Here is a 17,906-nt window from a genome sequence, read left to right on the forward strand (position 1 = left end):
TGGCTCTCTCTCTCTCTCTCTTTCTCTCTCTCTCTCTCTCTCTCTCTCTCTCTCTGTGGCTCTCATGAATAAATAAATAAAATCTTAAAATTTTTTTTTCTTTAAATGTTTGGTGGAATTCACCAATGTAGCCATCTGATCTTTGTTGGGAGGTTTTTGATTACTAACTGACTCAATCTCTCTACTTGTTTTAGGATTACTGAGACTTTCTATTTCATTTTCAGTCACTTTAGGTAATTTATGTTTTTCCATGAACGTTTCCATCTCATCTAAGTATCCAATTTGTTGACACAGAATTGTTCATAATTCCCATATATCATATATACAGTAAAATAAACAGCAATATCCCATGTCCATTTCTGATTGTAGTTGTCTTTTCTTTTTCTTCTTGTCTATCTAAAGGTTTGTAAATTTTGTTGATATTTTCAAAGAACCAACTTTTGGTTTTATTATTCTTGTTACTGTTCTTCAATTCTCTTCTTTAGGGACACCTGGGTGGCGTTTATTTTTTATTATCATCTTTATTCATCTCCACTCTAATCTTTATTATTTCCTTCCATCTGCTTACTTCCATCTGCTTACTGTATTATATTAATTACCTTTTTTAATCTATAGGAGGACAAATCTCTCATTCATTTTCTGTTCTTCAAATTATTTATTAATACCCATTTTCTTTTTCAGTAAACTTTATTGTTTTTAAAGATTTTATGTATTTATTCGTGAGAGACACAGAGAGGCAGAGACACAGGCAGAGGGAGAAGCAGGCTCCCTGCGGGGAGCCCAATGTGGGACTTGATCTCAGGACCCCAGGATCACGCCCTGAGCCCAAGGCACATGCTCCACCTTGAGCCACTCAGGTGCCCTTAGAATGAACTTTAGAATAAGCCCATTGTGTTCCCTCAAACATATCCTGTTGGGGTTTTGATTGTAATTGCACTAATTTTATAGATTAATCTGGAGAGAGCTGAGCTTTATTATGGTGAAGCATCCCATCAGAAACATGAGACTTCTCTCAATTTAAGGTGTTTTTCATATGCCTCAGCTAAAAAATATATTTTTTTCCATACCTGTCTTGCACATATTTTTAGATTAAATTCTACATCTATCATTATATGCAAATGAAGAATGGGTTGTTTTCCATTTTTACTTCTAATTAGTTATTGCAGATATAAAGGAACACTACTGATTTTTCTTTGTGATCTTATATCCATTGGGCTGCATTACTTATAATTATTTTGAGTTTTAGTAGTTTGTCAGTTGTTTCTTCCATATTTTCAAGTAAGTAATTACATGTGGGAATGATGAGTTTTGTCTCTTTCTAATATTTATACTTTATTTACTTTTGTCCCATTGGCTCAGTTTGACTTTACAGAACAAAGTAAAATAGAAGTATTAAAGCCTGAATGCTTCTAATATTTGATTTTATATGTTTGTTAAATATTTCTCACAGATTTTATTTATTAGATTTGGTAGTATCACTTCTATTTCTGTTTTACAGAAGCTAATTCAGAGATGAATGTTAAATGGTATCAAACATGTTTTAAGCCTTCTGTTGAGATTATTTTTCCTAATTATTTTAGCATGTTTCATATGCTCCAACTTTCACACATTGGAGAAAGTCCTGAAATACCACAGCATTAGTATATCCATGCATTTGACTTGCTGGTAGTTTAGTTAGGATTTTTTTCACAAGTCAGACTAGACAGAGGTCAACTTAAGGGGTAAATTGAAGACATATGTGTGTATGCATATACTTTTCTTTTTTGCTTTTTTTTCTTCTTAAATTTGAATTTTAATGATTTAAAGTTATAGAATATAGACTGTAGTAAGCCTTTTTGGAATTCATTAAGACTTTATTACAAAATAAGTAGTCACTTTGTATGGCTGTTCCATGTGGACTGAAAGGAATGTGTATTCTCTGTTGTATACGACCCCACTCACTGTGCTCCAGGCTTCCTGGCTTTCCCGAGTCATGGAGCGCTGTCTCATGACTGCCCTGGTGAGAGTACCTCCTTGCCTAGGATGCTCTTTTTCTCTCCTCTATACCCTCTACACTCTGACTTTCTCCTTCTTTTTTGGCTCACCCCTGTTTATCTTCAGTGTGACTCCCTTGGACTAGGTTATAACCCTGATCAACAGTCATAGTGTGTGTTTTGTGTCTGTATCTACTACGTGTCTATCTTAAACTTAAGAGCAAGTAAGGATTAACTGGGAGGTTTTTTTAATGCAAATTTCAGGACTGCACTATAGTTTCTGATTCAGAAGCTGTGTGTATGTTAGTAAATTGAACACCAATAAAAAATAAATTAAAAAAAAAGAAGCTGTGAGGTACAATTGAGAAGGCTGCATTGTAGAAATATTCCTGATAATTCTGCTCTGGGTTATGCACAGTCATACTGTTCATAAATAGTTTCTAATTTGTACAACTTTTTGCTTAGTTCCTATCCTCCTCCATTACAGTGAAGACAAATATTTGTCGTTTCTAATAGCTGAGTAATATTCCATTGTATTGTGTCTTGTAAAAAAAGGTAAGCTACATTAAGTCGAGGTTGTTGTTGTTTTGAAAACTATTTTCTTCTCTGCTGCATCTTTAGTATCTAAAACAGTGCCAGACATAGGAGTGCTTTAAGACCACTGTATGTTGGCAAATTGAACACCAATAAAATATAAATGTATAAAAAAAAGACACAATAAAAGAAATGAGTAAAATCTGTAAATCATAATCAGTGCAATGAAGAATAATAAGGGATAGAAGGGGGACAGGGAGTGGATAACACTGGGGGTGAGGCTTCTGATTCTAAATAGAGTGGTCAAAACAGGCCTCACAGTGATGGCGATATTTAAGCAAAGACCCGAAGACAATGACAATGTCTGCTCCAGGTGCCATTTGGCAGAAGAGCATTCCAGACAGAGGAATTTCTTTAGTTGCCAAATCCTTGAGCTGGAGATATGTCTGGCATATTTGAAGAACTACATGGAGGCCAGTGTGGCTGGAGCAGATTAACCCAGGGGAAATCAGGTCAGAGGGAATGCCAACACCAAATCATTGAGGACCTAGTAGACCATTGCAAGAATTTGGCTTTTGCTCTGAATTCCATGAGATGACAAGGGAGAGTTTTGAACACAAAGAAACAAGCATTTTATGTCTTTTTTATGTGTGTGTGCGCACACAATGCATATGCACATGTAGTAGATGTGAATGTTGTGCATGTCTACAGGCAGGTAGGTGTTTTCTTCTGGAGAGAGATTCCACAGGCATCTGTGAGGTTTCCTCAAGAAGCTACCCCATCATGTACTCTCCCTGTGAACCTCATGGTTTCTCTGTTCTTTCTATCTTGTTCACTCCACCCTCCAGAGAGGCAGAGTGCTGCTGGTCTTGGTTGTTTCCTAAACCTTGGCAGGAGTTTAAATGTGCTGTGTTCGATCAGATAGTCTTCTTTTCTTTAGGACACCATTCGTTTCACTGGACTGGAGATGTGAGTTGGGTCTTGGGACTCCATTCATTTGAGAAGAGATGCTCTCACCCCACTTATTCCCTTTGAAATCCAAAGGGGAACCAGGGAGACATCAGGAGAAAGTGGTCCATTTAGAGTTCTTGCTCTGAAACCATATGCAGAGGTAGCAGTAAGAGGAGAGGGGGCTAATGGGGTGCCTGGGTGGCTCAGTCAGTTAGGCATCTGACTTTGACTCAGGTCATGATCTCAGGGTACTGGGATAGAGCCCCGTGTTGGGCTCCCTGCTCAGTGGGAAGCCTGCTTCTCCCTCTCCCCCCACTTGTGTTCAATCTCTCTCAGGTAAATAAATAAAATCTTAAAGAAAAGAGGAGAGGGGTCTAAAGGAGGAGGAGGAACAGGATAGTAGGAGTAGTAATATGTCCACATAACCTGACATATCAGGGCAGATGCAAAATTGTTATGAATGAACCTTCTCACTGAATCCCTGCAGCTAGGTCCATCTGTAATTTCACTGACTGACTTTTGAATTCAAATAAGTACTGCTTTATATGCTCAAAAATGATTTACCTTTGACTTAGGAAATAGATTTCTTGGTATAGGTTTGCTAGGATCCACATGGTAAAAATTATCTGTGAGTGGAATAGCAATTCCCATATTAGATGGAGGCCTGTAATTTACCTGTAAGTGATGAAGCAAAGAAAACAGGTAATTCACAACTATTTACTAAGTCTTCAACTTAAAAATCTTGACTTTCCACAAAAGGACTCAAAGCAAATATTTCATTTTTAGTTCCAGGCATAAATTTCTCTTCTCCCTGCAGTCCCTACACCTTATTTTTCTGGGATTCCAACAACCTTAGCCCAAGGCAATATAATTGCTTGGAACTTGTAAATACAGGTGAAAAAAATTTTTAGTATGCAAAATAGCTACCATAATGTAAATGCAAGAAAGTTTCAACACCTTAGAAAAAGTCTTAGTGATGTATTTAACAAATAAATCTTCAAGTTTGGTTGGTTGCTTTTTTCTTTTTCTTTTTTTTATAATTTTTTATTGGTGTTCAATTTGCCAACATATAGAATAACACCAAGTGCTCATCCCATCAAGTACCCCCTTAAGTGCCAGTCATCCAGTCACCCCCACCCCCCGCCCACCTCCCTTTCTACAACCCCTTGTTCATTTCCCAGAGTTAGGAGTCTCTCATGTTCTGTCTCCCTTTCTGATATTTCCCACTCATTCTTTCTCCTTTTCCCTTTATTTCCATTCACTATTTTTTATATTCACCAGTGAATGAGACCATATAATGTTTGTCCTTCTCCGATTGACTTATTTCACTCAGCATAATACCCTCCAGTTCCATCCACATTGAAAAAAATGGTGGGTATTTGTCATTTCTAATGGCTGAGGAATATTCCATTGTATACATAAACCACATCTTCTTTATCCATTCATCTTTCGATGGACACCGAGGCTCCTTCCACAGTTTGGCTATTGTGGACATTGCTGCTAGAAACATCAGGGTGCAGGTGTCCCGGCGTTTCACTGCATCTGAATCTTTGGGGTAAATCCCCAGCAGTGCAATTGCTGGGTCGTAGGGCAGGTCTATTTTTAACTCTTTGAGGAACCTCCACACAATTTTCCAGAGTGGCTGCACCAGTTCACATTCCCACCAACAGTGTCAGAGGGTTCCCTTTTCTCCGCATCCTCTCCAACATTTGTGGTTTCCTGCCTTGTTAATTTTCCCCATTCTCACTGGTGTGAAGTGGTATCTCATTGTGGTTTTGATTTGTATTTCCTTGATGGCAAGTGATACAGAGCATTTTCTCATGTGCATGTTGGCCATGTCTATGTCTTCCTCTGTGAGATTTCTGTTCATGTCTTTTGCCCATTTCATGATTGGATTGTTTGTTTCTTTGGTGTTGAGTTTAATAAGTTCTTTATAGATCTTGGAAACTAGCCCTTTATCTGATATGTCATTTGCAAATATCTTCTCCCATTCTGTAGGTTGTCTTTGAGTTTTGTTGACTGTATCCTTTGCTGTGCAAAAGCTTCTTATCTTGATGAAGTCCCAATAGTTCATTTTGCTTTTGTTTCTCTTGCCTTCATGGATGTATCTTGCAAGAAGTTGCTGTGGCCAAAATCAAAAAGGGTGTTTCCAGTGTTCTCCTCCAGGAGTTTCATGGAATCTTGTTTCACATTTAGATCTTTCATCCATTTGAGTTTATCTTTGTGTATGGTTTAAGAGAATGGTCCAGTTTCATTCTTCTGCATGTGGATGTCCAATTCTCCCAGCACCATTTATTCAAGAGACTGTCTTTTTTCCCGGTGGATAGTCTTTCCTGCTGTGTCGAATATTAGTTGACCACAGAGTTGAGGGGCCATTTCTAGGTTCTCTATTCTGTTCCATTGATCTATGAGTCTGTTTTTGTGCCAGTACCACACTGTCTTGATGACCACAGCTTTGTAGTACAACCTGAAATCTGGCATTGTGATGCCCCCAGCTATGGTTTTCTTTTTTAAAATTCGCCTGGCTATTCGGGGTCTTTTCTGATTCCACACAAGATGATTTGTTCCAACTCTCTGAAGAAAGTCCATGGTGTTTTGATAGGGATTGCATTAAACGTGTAAATTGCCCTGGGTAACATTGACATTTTCACTATATTAATTCTTCCAGTCCATGAGCATGGAGTATTTTTCCATCTCTTTGTGTCTTCCTCAATTTCTTTCATAAGTGTTCTGTAGTTTTTAGGGTATAGATCCTTTACCTCTTTGGCTAGGTTTATTCCTAGGTATCTTATGCTTTTGGGTGCAATTGTAAATGGGATTGACTCCTTAATTTCTCTTTCAGCCTCATTGTTAGTGTATAGAAATGCCACTGACTTCTGGGCCTTGATTTTGTATCCTGCCACACTGCCAAATTGCTGTATGAGTTCTAGCAATCTTGGGTTGGACGCTTTTGGGTTTTCTAGGTAGAGTATCATGTCATCGGCGAAGAGGGAGAGTTTGACTTCTTCTTTGCCAGTTTGAATGCCTTTAATGTCTTTTTGTTGCCTGATTGCTAAGGATAGGACTTCTAGTACTATGTTGAATCGCAGGGATGTGAGTGGACATCCCTGTAGAGTTCCTGATCTTAGGGGAAAGGCTCCCAGTGTTTCCCCATTGAGAATGATATTTGCTGTGGGCTTTTCATAGTGGCTTTTAAGAAGTGGTTTTTAAGATGCTGAGGAATGTTCCCTCATCCCTACACTCTGAAGAGTTTTGACCAGGAATGGATGCTGTATTTTGTCAAACGCTTTCTCTGCATCTATTGAGAGGATCATATGGTCTTGGTTTTTCTTTTGCTGATATGATGAATCACATTGATTGTTTTACGTGTGTTGAACCAGCCTTGCATCCTGGGGATAATCCCACTTGGTCATGGTGAAAAATCTTCTTAATGTATTGCTGGATCCTATTGGCTAGTATCTTGTTGAGAATTTTTGCATCCATGTTCATCAGGGATTTTGGTCTGTAATTCTCCTTTTTGGTGAGGTCTTTGTCTGGTTTTGGAATTAAGGTGATGCTTCCCTCATAGAACGAGTTTGGAAGTACTCCATCTCTTTCTATCTTTCCAAACAGCTCTAGTAGAATAGGTATGGTTTCTTCTTTAAACGTTTGATAGAATTCCCCTGGGAAGCCATCTGGCCCTGGACTTTTGTGTCTTGGGAGGTTTTTGATGACAGATTCAATTTCCTCCCTGGTGATTGGCCTGTTCAGGTTTTCTATTTCTTCCTCTTCCAGTTTTGGTAGTTTTTGGTTTCCAGAAATGTGTCCATTTCTTCTAGCTTGCCTAATTTATTGGCGTATAGCTGTTCATAATATGTTTTTAAAATCGTTTGTATTTCCTTGGTGTTGGTAGTGATCTCTCCTTTCTCATTCATGATTTTATTAATTTGAGTCTTTTCTCTCTTCTTTTTAATAAGGCTGGCTAATGGTCTATCTATCTTATTAATTCTCTCAAAGAACCAACTCCTGGTTTTGTTGATCTGTTCCACAGTTCTTCTGGTCTCTATTTCATTGAGCTCTGCTCGAATCTTGATTAACTCTTTTTTCTGCTCGATGTCGGTTTTATTTGCTGTTCTTTCTTCAGTTCCTTTAGGTGCGAGGTTAGCTTGTGTATTTGGGGTTTTGCCAATTTTTTGAGGGATGCTGGTATTGCGATGTATTCCCCTCTTAGGGCCACTTTTGTTGTATCCTAAAGATTTTTAATGGTTGTATCTTCATTCTCATTAGTTTCCATAATCTTTTTACTTCTTCTCTAATTTCCTGGTTGACCCTTTGATCTTTTAGCAGCATGGTCCTTAACCTCCACGTGTTTGAAATCCTTCCAAATTGTTCTTGTGATTTAGTTCTAATTTCAAAGAATTATGGTCTGAAAATATGCAGGGGACAATCCCAATCTTTTGGTATCCTTTAAGACCTGATTTGTGACCCAGTATGTGGTCTACTCTAGAGAAAGTTCCATGTAGACTTGAGAAGAATGTGTATTCAGTTTAGTATGGATGTAAAGTTCTGTAGATATCTGTGAAATCCATCTGGTCCAGTGTATCATTTAAAGCTCTTGTTTCTTTGGAGATGTTGTGCTTAGAAGACCTGTCGATGGTAGAAGGCACTACATTCAAGTCACCAAGTATAAGTGCATTATTATCTAAGTATGTCTTAACATCGGTTATTAATTGATTGAAATACTTGGCAGCTCCCACATTCGGGGCATATATATTGGTGATTGTTAAGTCCTCTTGTTGGATAGATCCTTTAAGTATGATATATATACTGTCCGTCTTCATCTCTCACTACAGTCTTCAGGATAAACTTTAGTTTATCTGATAAAAGGATGGCTACCCCTGCTTTCTTTTGAGGACCATTTGAATGGTACATGCTTCTCCAACCTTTTATTTTCAGGCTGGAGGTGTCCTTATGTCTAAAATGAGTCTCTTGTACACAGCAAATAGATGGGTGTTTCTTTTTTATCCAGTCTGAAACCCTGAGCCTTTTGATGGGGTCACTAGGCCCATTCACGTTCAGAGTTACTATTGAAAGATATGAATTTAGTGTCATCATGATACTATTCAGTCCCTGTTTTTGTGGATTGTTCCACTGGACTTCCTCTTTCTTTTATGGAGTCCCCCTTAATGTTTCTTGGAGAACTGGTTTGGTGGTCACATATTCTTTCAGTTTCTGCCTATCTTGGAAGCTCTTTATCTCTCCTTCCATTCTGAATGAGAGCCTTGCTGGGTAAAGTATTCTTGGTTGCATGTTCTTCTCATTTAGGACCCTGAATATATCCTGCCAGCCCTTCCTGGTCTGCCAGATCTCTGTGGAGAGGTCTGCTGTTAATCTAATATTTCTCCCCATAAAAGTTAGAGATTTCTTGTCTCTTGCTGCTTTAATGATCTTCTCTTTATCTTTGGAATTTGCAAGCTTCACTATTATATGTCAAGGTGTTGAGCGGTTTTTATTGATTTGGGGGGGGGGAATCTCTCTATTCCCTGGATCTGAATGCCTGTTTCCCTTCCCAGATTAGGAAAGTTTCATCTATGATTTGTTCAAATACAGATTCTGGACCTCTGTCCCTTTCGGCGCCCTCAGGAACCCCAATTAAACGTCACTGAGGCTGTCACTTATTTCCCTTAATCTATCCTCATGTCTCTTTTTACCTCAGTTTCCCTCTTTGCCATCAACTTGTCTTCTATGTCACTCACTCGTTCTTGTACCTCATTAACCCTCGTCGTTAGGACCTCTAGTTTGGATTGCATCTCATTTAATTGATTTTTAACTTCTGCCTGGTTAGATCTAAATTCTGCAGTCATGAAGTCTCTTGAGTCCATTATGCTTTTTTCTAGAGCCATCAGTGGCTTTATTATTGTGCTTTAATTGGCTTTCTGACATTGAATTGTAATCCAAATTTTTGTAACTCTGTGGGAGAGAGGACTGTTTCTGATTCTTTCTTTTGAGGTGAGATTTTCCTTCTAGTCATTTTGCTCAGTGCAGAGTGGCCAAAAACAAGTTGTATTGGGAAAAGGAGAAGAGAAAGAAGAAAAGAAAAAAAAAGAAGAAAAAAAGAGGAGAAATGAAAAAAGGGTGGGGAGCAAACAAAACAAAAAACAAGGGGGAGTATCCTCTGATTCTCTATACTATAAATCCCTCGACTTCCCTTGGAACTTTCCTGTGTTGCTTGGTGAATAACTTGCTTTCCCCCTGTCGTCTAGCTTATCTTCTGGGGGAGGGGCCTGCTGTGCTGATACTCAGGTGTGAGCACTTGGGGGAGCTGCTCAGCCCCCTGCCTGGTGCAGGGCTCAGTGAAAGTTGTTTAACCTGTTTATCCCGTGAGGCCACTGTGAAGCTCAGTGAGGGTTGTTTATCCTGTGAGGCCCCGTAGCTTTTTTCATTACAGAGAAAATCATAAGTAATTAGTTAGTTGGCAAAGAATAATAATATATGTTTTTTAAAATGTCACAGATTCTGACAGGGCAGAAATTAAAATTGTAACTACATCAAAATGGAACCAATAGGAGGGAACCAGGGACAGGTCAACATAAAGATAGATAATGTACATAACACAACATCCCCAAGATTATGCCATCATAATAGAGCATAAAATTATTTTTAAAATGGTGAGGCTAAGTTACCAGGAAAAATCCTTATTTCAGGAAGTATTGGCATTTTAGAAATAAGTAATCATCACGTCTTCAAGATGACAGGGAGATTGAACAATAAACTGGAGTGTTTTGCGCATCTCAGGAAAGAAATGCTAAGATGGATGGCCAGCCAATTACATAAAAAGTAATATATCACGGTAACCTTAAAACCATCCATTTAGGGTTCTTACCGGCAAAGTCTTGATCATATTGAAACCCTGACTGTCTTTGTGAATGCCACTAATCCAGTCTTCCAGTGGGATAACTTTACTAGGAATGTGATGCATAGATTTGAGATAACTACAGCTGTTCTTCAACGTTGGCACAATGGTTGTGACAGAGCACTGGGTAGATGCTCCCCAAACAACTAATCCCAATGAGGTTGAACCCTGAAAACATGCAAAGAAAGTAAGGTTATTTAAGGTAACTGTTACAGGCTGAAACGTGTCCACCCAAAATGTATCTGTAGAAGCTCTAACCCCAGGATATCAGAAGGCAGCTATACTCAGAAGTAGGGCCTTTCAAGAGGGGATGAAGTTAAGTTGACACCATCAAGGTGAGCCCTAATTCCATATGATGGCCGTCCTTATAACAAGAGGGAATTTGAACCCAGACTCCCGCGGTGCAAGGACTGGGTGAAGATGCAGCAAACTCTGATAAAAAAAAAATATATATATATATATATACACAAAAATAAATAAAATAAACTTCCCCAACCCTGACTCTAATTAAAAATTTTTAAAAACCTTGCTGTTCTGGGCAGGTAAAGAAAAAAAAAGATGCAGGGAAAGGAGGGCTGCCTGCAAGCCAGAGGGTGAGCCCTCCGGAGAAACCAACCCTGCAGACCCTCCACAGCTGTGAGATTATAAACTGCTGTTGTTTAACCCGCCTTGTGTGTGGCATTTCGCTGTGGCGGCCCAAGTGGACTAACAGGGCGACCAACTAAAGGCTATACAGAAAGAAACAGAGGGATACATTCAACCATAAATATCTGTTTGAGAATAAATCATAACAGAAAATCTTTTCTTTTTCCTCCAGGAAGAAATACATTGCAATCTGACAGGTGTGGGCAAACACTGGAAATGAGAAAAACTTGCAGAGAGGCGGGCGGGGCCGGACGGCAGAGCACTAGGGTCCTCGCCTCACCCGGCCCCGCCAACCCACCGGGATCACTTCCTAACCATCCTGAACACCTACGAGTTCCACCTGAGATGTAAAGAGAGAACCGCCGGAAGCTACAGACAGAAGGGTTTTTGCTTCTAACTAGGTAGGAAGGCGGAAAAAATAGCATAAAACAGAATCAAGTGGGAAAGGGGCCCCTGCGAGGAGCCAGGCTAGGGGGGCGGCGGGAGCCTCGGGACAGCAGAGCCCGCCCCGGAGATGTGGGGACTTTAAAACTCCGCCCCGGACTCTTCCCCAACGCAAAGGCCCAGGCCCGCAGCGGGGGCAGCGGAGCCTCCAGTCTCCCGGGGTCACTAGCACAGGAAGCGCCCCCAGGGAGAAAGCCCCCCGCCTCGGCCGACCTCGGTAAGGGGCGGAGCGCGCGCCCAGCGGGGCCCCCGGAGAAGCCAGTCGGTCCGGCAAGGGCTCCGGGCAAGGCGGCTGCGCCCTGCGGCCAGTGGGAGCTGCGACCCGGGAGCGCGATTCCAGCAGCGCAGGCCCCGAGCCCAGGGCGCCGGGGACACAGCCCCGATTCCTGCGCTTCCCCGGGGACAGGCGGAGGCTGGGAGGGCCCAGGACAGCGAGGACGCTCCTGCCCCCAGCGCCCCCAAGCTGTGCAGGTCAGCGCACCCGCACCACCGCAGGAGCACCTAGGCCAGTGCAGACTGGGAGCTACGGGTGGTTACTGCGGGGAGCGGACTACAGGCCTGGAGACCTGGTGGCCTCCAGTGGTATCCTTCCTCCTGGTGTCACCGTGCGCCTGGGAACGCTGGGGCCACCAGGGAACAGGGGCCTCACGGGGTCAACAGCTCCCACGGAGCCCAGCACCTGGCAGGGGGCGGGGCATCTCCCCCAGGTGTATACACCTGAGAATCAGCACAGCAGCCCCTCCCCCAGAAGACCAGCTGGAAGAACCCAGGAAGAGCAAGTTCTCGACCAAGCAGCACTGGAAAGCTCCAGTACCAAGGGAAACAGTAATATAGAACTAGAGGGTCCCCCTACTTTTAAATTTTTTTTCCTTCTTCCAGTACAACTCATTTTTATATCAGACTAAAAATTTCCAATATTTTTTCTCTTTTTCCACCTTAACTACAATATTTTACCACGTCTTCACTTTTATTTAAGTTTCTTCCTTTTTGACTTTCATATATCTACAATTACAGGTCCTAGATATATTTTCCCCTTCTGGATTCCCTTCAACATACTCAATTTGGGGAGATATGCAAGATATGGGTTGTTGTTTTGTGGGTTTTTTTTTTTCTCTGCCTCATTTTGTTCTACAATGGCAGAATACCTTCAAAAAAACATGAACAATATACACCCAGAACCAAGTAAAAAACCGTGCTGGTTCATTCTGTGAGATTATATTTTCTCTTCCTTACCATTCTGCCCCAATATTTTATCTCATTTATGTTTTGGTGGTCAATGTTGGGGCTTTCTACAAGTATGGCTCTTTTATATGAATTTGGGACTGAGTATCTTCTATATACTCAGAAGCAAGAAGATCACCTTCTAGGGCCACTTAGGTAGACTACATTCTCCTGCCACTACAACTTCGTCACCACCACCATCTCCCAATCCACCCCCAACAACAAATGTTGGAGAGGATGTGGAGAAAGGGGAACCCTCTTGCACTGTTGGTGGGAATGTGAACTGGTGCAGCCACTCTGGAAAACTGTGTGGAGGTTCCTCAAAGAGTTAAAAATAAACCTGCCCTACGACCCAGCAATTGCACTGCTGGGGATTTACCCCAAAGATACAGATGCAATGAAACGCCGGGACACCTGCACCCCAATGTTTATAGCAGCAATGTCCACAATAGCCAAACTGTGGAAGAAGCCTCGGTGTCCATGAATGGACAAAGAAGATGTGGTCTTCAACGGAATATTACTCAGCCATTAGAAATACCCACCATTTGCTTCAAGGTGGATGGAACTAGAGGGTATTATGCTGAGTGAAGTAGGTCAATCGAAGAAGGACAATCATTATATGGTCTCATTCATTCGGGGAATATAAAAAATAGTGAGAGGGATTAAAGGGGAAAGGAGAGGAAATGAGTGGGAAATATCAGAGAACATGAGAGACTCCTAACTCTGGGAAATGAACAGGGGGTAGTAGAAGGGGAGGCAGGTGGGGGGACGGGGTGACTGGGTGACGGGCACTGAGGGGGCACTTGACAGGATGAGACTGGGTGTTATACAATACATTGGCAAATCGAACTCAAAAAATATACAGGAAAAAAGAGGAAAACTTATGAAATAAACCCATTATTTTTATTTTTTTATTCTTCTGTGGGGTATGGAGCAGCAAAGAGAGAGAAAGTCTCCATCAGACTCCCCACTGAGTGAAGAGCTCTGCTCAGACTTGCTCTCATGACCCCGAGATCCTGAAAAGAGCTGATATTAAGAGTCGGACGCTTAACCAACTGCACTGCCCAGGTGCCCCTACAGTAAACCCCAATATTGCACCCAACTCACTGATGCTTCCATCCTTTACTGATGAGCACCTAGACATTTTTTTGGATGATGTAAATAAAATCACTTCTGCATAACATTCTGAAAAGAAGTTATTCACTTGACAATCGCTGTATTTCACAAAGGTATGTTTTTAAGAGGAATTTATGCACAATACATGTGCTTGAACCTTGAACAATATTAAATATTCAGCAAAATTTGATGAATTATGTTGGAAATTTTAAAGTATTTTTGGAATTTTAAAAATGTAGAAATGCTGAGGTACCTGGGTGCATCTGACTTCAGCTCAGGTCGTGATCCCAGGGTCCTGTGCTCAGCAGGGAGTCTGCTTCTCCTTCTCCAGCTCCCTCTGCCCTTCCCCCAATTCATGTTCTTTCTGTGTCTCTCTCAAAACAAACAATTTTTTTTCTTAAATGTAGAAATACTAATAACTGTAGTGATGCTGTAGACTCTGATACCTCTGTCCCCATACTCTATAGCCATTGAAAATGATATGTCTTTAAACTTTTTTACCAAAACACATTGAACCAAAAGCTACATAGGGTTCTATTAAAGGAAATATCACTGCGGTGGGAGAGAGGCACAAATTACATGAGAGACAGGGAAGCAAACAAAAGAATCCAAACTGTTGGATATTCTATAATACAACTGATCCAATTTCTACAATTCAATGGCAAGTGAAGAAAATGGACTGGTACCTACAATGCTTCAGAGAAAATAATCACATACCATGTGGATCTGGTTTGGAACCCAATTCAAACATAACATCAAAATATTTTTTGAGAAAATTGGGAAATTTGATTATGCACTAGATTTTGTAGATACCAAAAAATTAGTTTAAAAAGTTTTAGGAACAACAATTGCATCATAATGGTTATATGAGAGATAATGCACATATTTTTTAGAGATATATATTGAATTATGGAAGGAATGAAATTACAAGTTTGCTTTCATTCTAAAATACCTCAGACTATAAACCAAAACCCAAAAGGTGGGGCGAGGATGATGAAACAAAAATAGCAAAGTCTTGACTATCATTTGAGTACTAAGTATACAGAAAATTCTGCTTTGGTCTATATCTGAAAGTCTCCATGATAAAAATAATTTTGGCATTGTAGAAGAATATTTAGTAACTCAAAAGGATTAAATCATACAGTTAAGTGGAAGGGATAACATGTTCAAAGTGTACATATAACACTCTCCCAGTTTTAGGAAAAAAAGAAAAGTACTGTCAGTTCATAGTGACAGAGCATTTTCCATGTGCCATACATTGTTTTAGGTGCCCTATTTGAATGATCACGTTGAATTCTCAGAAACTGCCCATGAGGTAGGTGTTATCATACACATTTTGTGGATTAGGAAACTTAGCCATAGTAAAGGACCTTCCCACATTCACAACAGCACCAGGAGTGTGATCTATACCAGGCAGTCTTGTCCAAAGCTCACTCACTGAGCCGCTGTTGTGTAATGCTGTACGGCTTGGTCATTCTTGAGAGGCAGGATTATGTGAAATTTTCCCTTCCTTCTCTTAATTTACAGTGTAAGTTTTCCATAATTAATAGAGTTTTTTGTAATTAAAGGAAACCTTACTTGACGTAAAGCTTTGCTAGCCCCAGAAATTTTCATTAGGTAACTATCAGTGTCGTCAAAAGAACCTTCAACTTTGACTTCCAACAAATTTGCATTTCCAACAATGACTTTCAGGAGCGGTATTTCAAGTGTTCGAACACCTATGGACACAAAGCCATAGGTTAAAACTAAATTATTGTGTGCCAATTATAGTAAAAAAAAAAAAAATTCAGAAACTAAAAAAGAAAAATATTAAAATCATAAAAATTTTATTTATTTCTTTTATTCCCTTTTTTTGTAGATTTTTTTTATTGGAGTTCAGTTTGCCAACACATAACACCCAGTGCTCATCCCGTCAAGTGCCCCCCCTCAGTTCTCATCACCCAGTCACCTCGTCTACCCACCCGCCTCCCCTTCCACTATCCCTTGTTTATTTCCCAGAGTTAGGAGTTTCTCATGTTCTGTATCTCTAATTTTTCCCACTCATTTTCTCTCCTTTCCCCTAGGATATCTTTCACTATTTTTTTTTATATTCCCCATATGAGTGACACCATATGATGATTGTCCTTCTCTGATTGACTTATTTCACTCAGCATAATACCCTCCAGTTCCATCCATGTCGAAGCAAATGGTGGGTATTTGTCCTTTCTGATGGCTATTATCCCATTGTATATATAGACCACATCTTCTTTATCCATTCATCTGTCAATGGACACCGAGGCTTCTTCCACAGTTTGGCTATTGTGGAGATTGCTACTATAAACATTGGGGTGCAAGTGTCCCGGCATTTTACTGCATCTGTATCTTTGGGATAAATCCCCAGCAGTGCAATTGCTGGGTCATAGGGTAGCTCTATTATTAACTCTCTGAGTTAATAGACCCTTCACACAGTTTTCCAGAGTGGCTGCACCAGTTCACATTCCCACCAAAAGTGCAAGAGGGTTCCCCTTTCTCCACATCCTCTCCAACATTTGTGATTTCCTGCCTTGTTATTTTTTCCCATTCTCACTGGTGTGAGGTGGTATCTCATTGTGGTTTTGATGTGTATTTCCCTAATGGCAAGTGATGTGGAGCATTTTCTCATGTGCTTGTTGGCCATGTGCATGTCTTCTATGGTGAAATTTCTGTTCATGTCTTCTGCCCATTTCATGATTGGATTGTTTGTTTCTTTGCTGTTGAGTTTAATAAGTTCTTTATAGATCTTGGATACTAGCCCTTTATTTGATATGTCATTTGCAAATATCTTCTCCTATTCTGTAGACTGTCTTTTAGTTTTGTTGACTGTTTCTTTTGCTGTGCAGAAGTTTTGTATCTTGATGAAGTCCCAATAGTTGATTTTTTCTTTTGCTTTCTTTGCCTTCCTAGATGTATCTTGCAAGAAGTTGCTGTGGCCAAGTTCAAAAAGGGTGTTGCCTGTGTTCTCCTCTAGAATTTTGATGGATTCTTGTCTCATATTTAGATCTTTCATCCATTTTGAGTTTATCTTTGTGTATGGTGTAAGAGAATGGTCTAGTCATGAAAATTTCAAACAATTTCATAATGAGTAGCTAGTCAAGATTCTAGATCATCTACATGATGTATTATGAAGGCTTCATAATGGCTACAAATATAGTTAGTAATTTATATAGAGTTAACTCTGATGGTTCTTAGAATAAGTTAGCTTCACAAATATTTTCTCACAGAAATCTCACTCCCTCCATTTGGAAAGGTTACTTGGACAGGAATGATCACACTGAGCTGCATGGCTCAGTTTCAGAAGCCATCAGCCCACCGTTGCCAAGACAAAACTAAGCAGGTCACATGACATGTCATCAGGCCAGTTTCTGCCTGCAAGCCACCTGCTTAGAATCGCTCCACACTGAGAAATTTAATAGAAGAAGAGATTTGACAGACCATGTAGTCTATCTGCCATCATTGCTAATCAGTAAATCGGGGCTGAGAAGGAGAAAATCATTTGCCTGAAGTCTCATCTGTAGCAGTTTCCTTTAAACCAAAGTGACCTGGCCAGTGATTCCTAAACTATCACTGGATATTTCTGTTAAAATGCAGATTCTGATTTACCAGGGTCTGCGGAGAGGGCTGAGGTTGCACATCCCCCACCTCAGCTTTACTGAGGTATAACTGACAAAGAATATTGTATGTATTTAAAGCATATAACGTGATGATTTCATATATATATATATGTATATATACACACACACTGTAAAGTGATCACCAAAATTAAATGAACACACTCACCACTTCACAGTTACTTTGTGTGTGTAGTGAGAACATGTAAGATCTATTCTCTTAGCAATTTTTCAAGTATACATACGTATACATATACATAGTATATCACCATCATCATTGTAATTATAATTTTGAGGGAAAGAGAATGTAGGGAGAGAGGGGGAGAGGGAGAGAGAAAATTTTAAGCAAGTTCCACACCCAGGACAGAGCCTAATGTGGGTCAGTCTCATGACCCTTGATCTCACAACCCTGAGATCATGACCTGAGCCAAAATCATGGGTCGGATGCTTAGCTGATTGAGCTACCCAAGTGCCCCCAATACAGTATTATTAACTATAGGCCTC

General features: G+C 40.3%; 1 protein-coding gene across 3 annotated transcripts in view; it reads right to left on the reverse strand.

Moving 5' to 3' along the window:
• CATSPERB (cation channel sperm associated auxiliary subunit beta) overlaps positions 1-17,906 on the reverse strand; it is a 149,362-nt gene that overhangs the window by 13,574 nt on the left and 117,882 nt on the right. For 2 of the 3 annotated variants that reach the window (XR_007412245.1, XM_025467826.2), the window contains exons 20-22: positions 15,355-15,494; positions 10,321-10,518; positions 4,023-4,133 (exon numbers count right to left, since the gene is read on the reverse strand). Coding sequence is in view for 2 of the 3 variants with exons in the window: in XM_025467826.2 (XP_025323611.1) it covers positions 4,023-4,133; positions 10,321-10,518; positions 15,355-15,494 (449 nt within the window). In the remaining variant the exon portion in view is untranslated. The remainder of the gene's footprint in view (positions 1-4,022; positions 4,134-10,320; positions 10,519-15,354; positions 15,495-17,906) is intronic. The other variant, XM_025467827.2, reaches the window with a different exon arrangement.

This window comes from Canis lupus, chromosome 8 (genome assembly GCF_003254725.2).
Source record: "Canis lupus dingo isolate Sandy chromosome 8, ASM325472v2, whole genome shotgun sequence".
NCBI classification, from domain to species: domain Eukaryota; kingdom Metazoa; phylum Chordata; class Mammalia; order Carnivora; family Canidae; genus Canis; species Canis lupus.